General features: G+C 35.2%; 1 protein-coding gene and 1 long non-coding RNA gene across 2 annotated transcripts; one reads left to right on the top strand and one right to left on the bottom strand.

Moving 5' to 3' along the window:
• Positions 1 to 325: 325 nt before the first annotated feature.
• LOC122588991 (beta-glucosidase 42) lies at positions 326 to 7,730 on the top strand. The gene is made up of 13 exons (XM_043761218.1): positions 326 to 581; positions 1,715 to 1,781; positions 1,878 to 1,936; positions 2,580 to 2,655; positions 3,663 to 3,737; positions 3,805 to 3,892; positions 4,571 to 4,796; positions 4,975 to 5,090; positions 5,196 to 5,407; positions 5,491 to 5,522; positions 6,028 to 6,130; positions 6,263 to 6,371; positions 7,152 to 7,730. The coding sequence occupies exons 1-13, from the start codon at positions 456 to 458 to the stop codon at positions 7,345 to 7,347; spliced, it is 1,485 nt and encodes a 494-aa protein (XP_043617153.1). The 5' UTR covers positions 326 to 455; the 3' UTR covers positions 7,348 to 7,730.
• Positions 7,731 to 8,490: 760 nt separating this feature from the next.
• On the bottom strand, positions 8,491 to 9,175 carry LOC122589983. Its single transcript, XR_006322384.1, has 2 exons — positions 8,976 to 9,175; positions 8,491 to 8,839 (listed from the first exon to the last, which is right to left on the bottom strand). It is a non-coding gene; the product is annotated as an uncharacterized LOC122589983 (long non-coding RNA).
• Positions 9,176 to 9,552: the final 377 nt, after the last annotated feature.

The raw sequence follows: 9,552 nt of genomic DNA, 5'->3' as shown, positions 1-9,552 counted from the left end.
TATAAACTAATCATTAATGTTATGAGGTAGTGTATGTTGAAATATTTTAAGAGATGCTAAGTGAAAATATTACATATTTTCAACACTTCCATAAATAAAAGGAGCTATTTTCTTTATAATATAGTATAGAAGTATAGATAATAATAATTTGAGCACAAACTTTTGATGTAAAATTTTGGTGTATTATAGTAATTGAGATGAGATAAATAGTAACTTTTGATGCTTTATATTTTGTTTCAAACCTTTGATGTGTTATAAACTTTGGTCAAATTTTTATTCTTTTATTTATGTCACCACCAGAGTTTGGTATTTTATTTTGGTTAGCAAATCACACCCTTCCATTCCAATTGACTGCAACAAGTCATAAAAAAAGACCCTCTTGTCTACATACAGTTTGCTACTAAGTTAAGTAGTTGTTGTGCAGTTGACATTCAGCATCAGCATCAGCATCAGCAATGGAGGATGAGAGAAAGAGATTGAGAGAAGAAGAATGGAAGTCAATGATTCCGGTCAATCACCGCCTCTCTCTTTCTGATTTCCCTTCCGATTTCCTCTTTGGTGTTGCTACTTCCGCTTATCAGGTCCCCCCTTTCCTTTCCTTTCCTTTCCTTTCCTTCCCATTCATTCATTCATATATATATATATATATATTGATTCATAACCTAATAAAATATTCTAATACTCTTCACTTCCTGCAACCAAAATGAGCTGATGAATCACGATTTCAGATTTGTCTCTACTAATTACTTAGTTTATGAATGTTGAAATGCAGTACTGTTTATATTGAAATAGTTAACTGATAACTGATGAATTCACGTTTTTATAAGTTCATATACTAATAATTAAAAGTTTAGAGAAACTGCTATAAGCTTATTGGAGCGGGATACTTGTTCGAATGGCGGTGGCAGTAAAGTAAATAGTTAGATACGTTAACTGATGTACTTTTACAGAAGCTAATACTAGAAGTTTTTTTATATCGAAATGGGTAAACATGTACGTACAAGGGCCATAGATATAACAATTCACGAACAACTGTTGGATATCTAATCTGATGTAAAACACTAAAACGTTCAATCTCAACTAGTCTCTTGCTCATACTTGAGGTACTTGTTATGTATATCAGTATATGTTACACTTCATGAGCAACGCTTGGATCAAATGGAAAAGCCCTTGCCTTTGGAGGCAAAGGTCAAGGGTTCAATCTTTACTCCTTGCAGGCTAGAGGTCCTTTTTCTGGAAGCAGCCTCTCTACCTTAGGTAGGGGTAAGGCTCCTTTCATCTCACCTCCCCCATCCACCGTCAAAGACGGTATTGGGTCCCATAACCTGTGGAAGACGTGTGACTTTACTTTACACTATATGATCAAATAGAGGTTGTTAGAGTGGTTGTTTATTTTCCACATTTGGACCCATATGAAAATTGTACCAATCTAATTTATATTTGTAATTAGTTGTAGTTAGTACTCAGCTGACACTGGGTTGGTATGCATAAAATATTCTATACAAGTTTTTAGAAATCTAATGTGTCTATAGGGCATGCCAATCACATTATCTTGGTTTTTGAGGGAAACATTTGTGAGCTTATCACGCCCTATAGGGCTATAGACGCATATGGATTATGCAAGTTCTAATAGATTGGAAACACTGTCATTCCCTTTGGTGATCAGAGATATTTTGTTTCCTTACATCTTCTCTTGTTTGTTGCTGTATTGTAGGTCGAAGGAGCTGCCAATGAGGGTGGCAGAGGTCCTTGTATTTGGGATGCTTTTTCTCACACAAAAGGTTTGCTGTTTTACTTGTTAACTATAAATGTTTAATGGGCCACGCTAAAACTGCCAAGGAAGTTTATTTTGCTTTTCACTTCTCTTGGTCTACCAGGCAAGATAAAAGATGGGAAAGATGGAGATGTGGCAGTAGATCAGTACCATCGTTACAAGGTTTTCTTTTTGTTTTTTGTTTTATCTTTGTAGCATTGGTATTTGTGAACTGTCGCTCATTTAGGGTTAAATAACTCGTAATTTTATCTTGTCATGAGTCCTTGAGCTTTTTAAGAAATTTGGTGCAACAAACTAAGGTGGTCTTCTTTACTTTTGCCCTGCCATGAGAAAGGCTGGTTAACTTACACAGGATTTGCATTGCGTCTTTCTTTTCAGGATAAGCAGATTATTAACACTCTAATTGCTTACTTCAATAAGATGTTATTTTAGCCTCTTTGTTTACTATTGAGACAATTGATACATTTGCTTACTGATGAGTGGTCAATAATTATGCTATCTACACTTCTACACTATATAATAAAAGAAATAGCCCCCCATGTTGAAAGTTACATGGGGGAAATGTCTAAACTACCCTCCCCATGAAAAAAACCCTATATCTAAAACATGGCAGCCATGAAAATTCTCTTTTTCACACACACCGGCTCCCTTACATGATTTCACACACACCGTTCACACACAAGCTTGTACTATGATATCCGTTGCAACGAGCGGGTACCATGCTAGTTTTAATTTAGCAAGATATGGTTATCTATTAATCACTCGTGTCCTTTTACTTATCCACATTTACATCACTTAAATACAGGAAGACGTTGACCTTATTGCCAAATTGGGGTTCCGTGCTTACCGTTTTTCTATATCCTGGTCACGCATCTATCCGGGTAAGTCCCTATATCATTTCTCAACTATGTCTGCTGTTACCATAATAAGTGAAAAACCGGCTTAAGTGCTTGATTCATAGATTATTTCTCGTGTTGGGTAATTAATTTAATAGTGGGAGTAGTGTGTCTAGATGTTTTAACCAGGACTCACTCTTGACAGATATAAGAGGTCCATTTAGAATAACTTTATACTTGTCAGAACTAAAGCGCATGGATTTGCTATTAACTAAACTCCAATCTCTGGATATAAAGCCCAATGTAGTTTTCAGTTTCTGTTTCTTTTTAAATAAATGCTTGTGAAGTGACTAAAATACAAAAAAAATACAGGAAGCCAACTGGTTTGTAGAGAGAACTTGGTGAATGCTTCATTGTCTTTGTTATTTGAATTGTTTACAGTTGAGGGGGACCTACCCTGATCATAGGGGCTGTCACTTCTCCAAAGATAAGGCATAATAGCATATTGTTGCATAATGTATCTAGGTTATACTCTGAAGATTCTATCTAATGTTAAAAGGGGAGCTCAAGTGGCTCAAACACATATAATTTATGTGGTCTAGATGATAGCGGCCCTTTTCAAGTAAATTAGATTCTGTGCTTAATATAAGTTAGAAGTTAACTAATGGTACCCACATCTGTTGTTACCTAATTAGATCAAGTTTTTGCTACATGTTCCTCTGTGGAGCGATCCCCTCTTAGTTTTGAAAGAAGTGCAATACAGCAAACTGTCAGGCATGGATATCTACCAGAAATTTAAAAGCATGCCTAAGACTGGATTAGTCCTTTCCCACTAATGTTCTACTTTCTTAAGAAAACTATGTTTATGCTGTCTGTCAAACTATTGTTATTAAAGATATTTCTCATACCAACTATGCTCTAGTTATAAGGATCTATGGTGAAAATGGATCCAATCATTATATTGGCTGTATGCTGTCTCTTGCACATACTTCTTCACTTTAGCTGTGTTAATGATGGAAGTGGATCCATGAAAGCTATCTCTTAATTTACAGATGGCCTGGGAACCGAAGTCAACAAGGAAGGGATCATGTACTACAACAATCTTATAAACTACCTTCTTGAAAAGGGTATTGATTAATTAGTTGCTTTCCCTTGTTTTCTGAGGACTAGTTATTTACAAGTACGTCACTGCAGGAGTCGAGCCATGTGTAACATTATACCATTGGGATATTCCTTTGCATCTTGATGAGACGATGGGAGGGTGGTTAAGTGAGTCAATACCGTAAGTTTTTGTCTTTTGTCCTGTTTGTTTTTCTATGTGAATGTTAAATTATCAGAATATGTACATTGTTGTCATGAAGAATCCTGAATTGTTAACATATCTGGCTGACTTATGGCCCAAAAGGACTATAAATAAATAGGTTATCTTTTAGGACACCTCCTCAAGTCTCAAGTGAAACATGGATTGACTTTATAAAAGAACTGAAATAACAGCTGAAATCAGTACCAAAATTCTCGAAAGCATGCATAGAAAGCTCCTTTAACAATCCAAATCTGACCTTGAACTTCGTAACCTTTTCAAAATGCGTCTTTAGTTCTACAGGATGGCGGTTGACTTTCTGGATGCATGAAATTTTCTAAACTTTAGATCTGACAAAAGAAAACTAAACACGCCACAATTTGAACCACGATGACATTTGATAAACAAAAGGGAGAAGAATAGATTGGAAGTCTAGATTATGATGTGATATCTAAGATGAAAGTTAGAGCCATGTTATCATTATTTTTACAAGAAAAACATGGTTATGAATTATATAAGGGCTGGGTAACCATGCCTCTAATTGCAAATTTTACTTAGTCTTCAAAGAGAGCTCTCTTACCGTCATCTATTCATTTATCATAATCATTTTATCGATAATATTATCATTTATATTAATGTATGCTTATGCGAAACATGCAGAAAGTATTTTGCCATTTATGCAGAAACTTGCTTTGCAAACTTTGGTGATAGAGTAAAGAAGTGGATTACAATCAATGAACCTCTTCAGACAGCAGTAAATGGATATTTTACTGGTGTATTCGCGCCTGGAAGATGTGACCGTCAGTCAGCTGAACCTTATTTGGCTTCTCACCACCAGCTTTTGGCCCATGCAGAAGCTGTTTCAATATATAGAACAAAATATAAGGTAACCATTAGACAGTTGTAATTTTTAGTTGTTTCACAAAGTCACAATTATTTGTCAGTTGTTCAAACATTGATAATCAATGTTTATTATCGATTCAAACTTCAATATCCATCTATTCTAATCAGCTTTGTCAGGCTTAAATTTACTTCAGATGCTTACGGTAATGTGTCTACTATAGGACCTTCAAGGTGGTGAAATAGGGTTGGTTGTTGATTGTGAATGGGCTGAAGCCCTAACAGATAAAGAAGAAGATATACTTGCTGCAGGAAGGCGTATTGACTTTCAGCTAGGGTGGTAGGTTCACTGATATTTTATCCCTGTGCTGTTGTAATGTCACACTGTCATCACCTGCCTCCCTTGGTTCTTTATTTGTATTAAATGTTTCATTATGTGATTTAGGTATTTGGACCCAATCTTTTTTGGAGAATATCCCAAATCTATGCAGGAGAGACTTGGGGACAAGCTCCCAAAATTTTCCCAAAAAGATAAAGATCTGCTGAAGAATTCACTGGATTTTGTTGGCCTGAATCATTATACATCAAGATTTGTTTCACATAAAACAAACAAAGATGAAGAAAATTATTATAGAGCACAAGAGGCGACAAGAATATGTATGGTACTTCTATTGCCTAGTAAACGTATGTATACATAAATTATTGTAGGTTTACCTTCCCCCTTTAATTTTGTTTTTCAGCTGACTGGGAAAACGGAGTGATTGGTGAAAAGGTACTCTACTTTTGTCTTTATTCTCAATCTGTCAATAATGCATAATAGTATTTAGTGCCTTGCATAGTCCAGAGGTGTGAAAATGGACGGTCAAGTGGGTCGAGTAAGGGGTCAAAACAGGAGGTTAGGCTGGCCCGCACGTTTATCTTTAAGTTTTTCGAATCACTTACTCTGTTATATAGGATTACAAAATATATAACAATTTAAATTGTTCTTACTAATGATGTCTTCCAAATACACTTGTGAAGTCTTACCACCTGTTTGACTCATTTTCTTTTCAGCTAGTTTACCCATTTGACCCGTTAGAGATAACACGTAACATGAGTCAACCCATTAAGTAAATGGGTTGAAATTTCTACATCTGGGGCATATCATAGTGGTATTATTGCCACAATCTTCTTAGAGACTCGTATCAGCTCTTTCTTTTTTGACTAAAGCAGCACTTGACCTTACATTCTACCCTCTTACAGAACTAAATTTCTTGAACTTTATCACTTTTTAACAGGCTGCATCGTCGTGGCTGTATGTTGTTCCATGGGGTCTCCGGAGAGTTCTTAATTACATAGCTCAGAAATACAACAATCCACCGATATACATTACCGAAAACGGTATGTCTATTCAGAAACACTTGTACAAATTTACTTTGAATATATGTAATCTAGTTAATTTAAAGGCTGAAGCTTTGGATCAAGCAGATGCGTGGGGATAGATTTACTGAATGCTTTGTCAACCATCTACAGGTATGGATGATGAAGACGATGAGATATCTCCCTTACATGAAATGCTGGATGACAAATTGAGAGTCACTTACTTTAAGGGATATCTTGCATCTGTTTCTTTGGCTATCAAGTGAGTTCTACTTGTTAAATTTTCAGTTTTGATGAAATTCCGTTAATTGTAGAAGGGAATTCCGTTCCGAGATGACTTATTATGGGTCATTGGGTGGAAAATTATTTTCAATGGGTCTGTGTTTAAGGTTAAAAGGTAGCTTGACATGAAACTTAAAAGTTGTCCACAGTTACTCAATATTTACAACCTATTGAATTAGTTTTATAAAAATAATGGATTGTTATATTTAATATCAATTAAAAAAAGGAAAAACAACATTGTATTCAACTCATCGTCATGTCTTTCTATGAACAAATAATTCATAACGTATGTAACTCAAACAATCTTCTGCATTATGTTAATCATTAGCTTTTTGGCAATTAACATTTCTTCATTTGGTTTGGTTAAGCCTATAGAGATGAACAAGATTCATTGGGTTGAGTAATTGGTCAAAACCGCTTTAATATTAGTATCAACTAAAATCGCTTGGGTCTGGCTGACCTACAAATACTCCTTTGCTTAATTTTTCTGAAACTTATATATAATAAAATGCGTAGTATTGTTTAGCAAAGTTTGATTATAACAACAATAGTTTACAAACTTATTTTAGAAGCTTATTTTAAGCAACTGCTTTTAAGATATTTTGTGCTTTTATAATTTTGAATAAACTTTGGATAACTTTCACTGGTTGGAAATAAAGAAATACACCAAGTCCATTTAGGTACATGGCCAGTATCTCCATCTTAGGATTCCTGTATATACTACAATTGGTGCTTACAACTACAAAAATCTGATGTTCAGAGAAGGAGTTGATGTGAGGGGATACTTTGCATGGTCATTGGTGGACAATTTTGAGTGGGCAGAAGGTTATACAAAGCGTTTTGGTTTGGTTTATGTTGATTACAAGAATGGTCTTGCTCGCCACCCAAAGTCTTCTGCATATTGGTTCCGAAGGTTCTTGAAAGGGGAAGATGGAAAAAATGGCAAAGAAAACTAACCGGAGCTTGCAAAGTTGAACCATTAGTTGTAATGAAGTTCACCCTGGATGACTTCCTAAATCTCTCTTTTGTGAACCTGACTCGGTGTTCGTATCTAGCAGCTAATGGTTTCTCCCCTAAACATGTTTCTTAAGCTTAGTTCAGTATACGATATACTTTAATAAAGAAAGAGACGATCCATGTCGTTTTTGCAGTTGGATTCGCTTCTTCGGTTGCATTGTACCAAACTCAGTGTTCTAGCAGCTAGTGGATACTTCAAAATTGCATACTCAATCTACTGATATGGTCCATTTTAACACACTTTGTACACGGGCTTCTCTGACTACATGTGTTTCGTCTACTGTTTTAGTTATTTTATGATGATAAATTTAGAAAGTTTAAATACTACCGAGCATTATATTATAGCTAGTCTGATCTAGTAATTGGATAATGGTTGGTTGAAAAAACATGGTTTGTCCACCTCAGATCATAAACTTTTACGAAAGGACAAGTCATGTATTTAGGTTATCAAATTGCTACATATGGTCAACAGGCCAAGAAGAAAAGTCTTGTTGAAGTGAAGGTGATAAAAACACTCGCAAGAGAAGAAAATAAGGTTTCCTTTGGTCGTAATGATCATTTTAGTGGCATCCACACTTTTTGTGGTATTATGTTTTGTTTTTAAACCGAATTGCCAACCATCTCAATGAACAATCTCATACGCAGGTCGTGGTAAACTTAATTGATTCTCATATGCAAATTTTTACTTTGTAATATTACCATTTTATAGAATCAGTGCTCATTATAAATTGCTGAGTATGGTTTGAGTAGTGAGATGACGAGTAGTCGGGACATCTTACGGCTTTGGAATATTATTATTGTGGGTTACGACATGGAAAAAACCGACAGACAGATGACATAATCGATGAAGACTCGGCATTCATTAGTTTGATCATGTGTGGCCTTGCTAGACCAAGTAATCGTCAATTTATTGATAGTGATGTTTTTATAAGTACCGAAAAAATTGCACACAAAATTGAAAGAATGTTTGATTTGAACTTCCAAGATTGGAGTATACTACTACTGCAGTATTGCAGCTGCCATTGCTCCTTCTGCTGCTGCTGCTACCACGTGAAACGAAAAAGTCAAAAGTCACTTAGACATTTCATCAAACAACTTACATGCATACAAACCAAGAACCTAGCAAATGGTTCAGTAAACCTGACAAGTATTCAAGGCTATAATTATTCAAATTACAAAACTTCTTCAACAAGCAAAATTGAAATAAAGCAAAGAAATGTGCTTGTTAAGCATTTTTGTCTAAGGTAGAAGAGGCAAAGATCTTATCATCATCAGCAATAAAGGAATCAGTTGTTTTTGTTTGTTGATTATTAGTATCAGTTGAAGAAGAAGAAGATGATGCTGATGATTCAGATTCAGATTGTTGTTGGGTATCATTGAGGATCTTGTTCATATCTCTGATTCTACTTGTAGCAACATTTGCAACTAGCACTGTTTTTTTTTTTTACATATATACACCGATAGTTAGATAGATACAACATAATTAGTTAGATATATTTAAAAAAAAAGAAAAGAAAAGATGGATAAGGTGGGTGGGGGGTGAAAAGAAAGAAAGAATGAAATGTACCGGCGGCGGTGCCGATGGTCCAAACCCATAGGATCTTCACTCCCGGGCTCTTGTCTTTCCACATTCTACACTTTTGTTTTTGGAGAGTGGGATGTGACTTGTTTTTGGGGTGTTTTACTTGCTAAGGAAAAAATTAAATAAATTTGGAGTATCTTTCAAAGTTACGTCCTTTTTTATTTTTATTATTACTACTATTTTTAGTCTTCAAGTAATATAGGGGGAACAAATAATTCCATTCACTCGGTTCAAAATGATTAAAATCATCAAATTGGACAAAAACCGAATTGGAAAATAAAAGCTGGAAAAAAAAAATTAAAGAATCAAAAACCAAACCTTGGGCACCCATAATTGAATGTATACATTGGATCTTTCGAATATCAGAGGACATCACCTATAATAGATAACCTATCATAGATGTTGTCGGCAGTATACCACCTTTGCTACTGTATATTTTTGTTATGGGTTTTGCTACACAAAACCTTAAGGGTCAAGAGTGTAGTCGGCTAGTTCCTATGGTTCCTTTCATCGGCTCTTTTTGGCCTATCTAACCGACTACCCCCTTTCCATGGCTTTTAGA

Source organism: Erigeron canadensis, chromosome 2, assembly GCF_010389155.1.
Source record: "Erigeron canadensis isolate Cc75 chromosome 2, C_canadensis_v1, whole genome shotgun sequence".
In the NCBI taxonomy this organism is placed as follows: Eukaryota; Viridiplantae; Streptophyta; class Magnoliopsida; order Asterales; family Asteraceae; genus Erigeron; species Erigeron canadensis.
Note: the sequence above shows the minus strand (reverse complement) of the source record. Positions and strands in the feature narration are given on the sequence as shown.

Coding starts and splice junctions, on each gene's coding strand:
- LOC122588991 (XM_043761218.1), top strand. CDS start 456: ATGGAGGATGAGAGAAAGAGATTGAGAGAAGAAGAATGGAAGTCAATG. Junction 3,738..3,804: donor AAACTACCTTCTTGAAAAGG/GTATTGATTAAT, acceptor ACGTCACTGCAG/GAGTCGAGCCATGTGTAACA. Junction 4,797..4,974: donor TATATAGAACAAAATATAAG/GTAACCATTAGA, acceptor TGTCTACTATAG/GACCTTCAAGGTGGTGAAAT.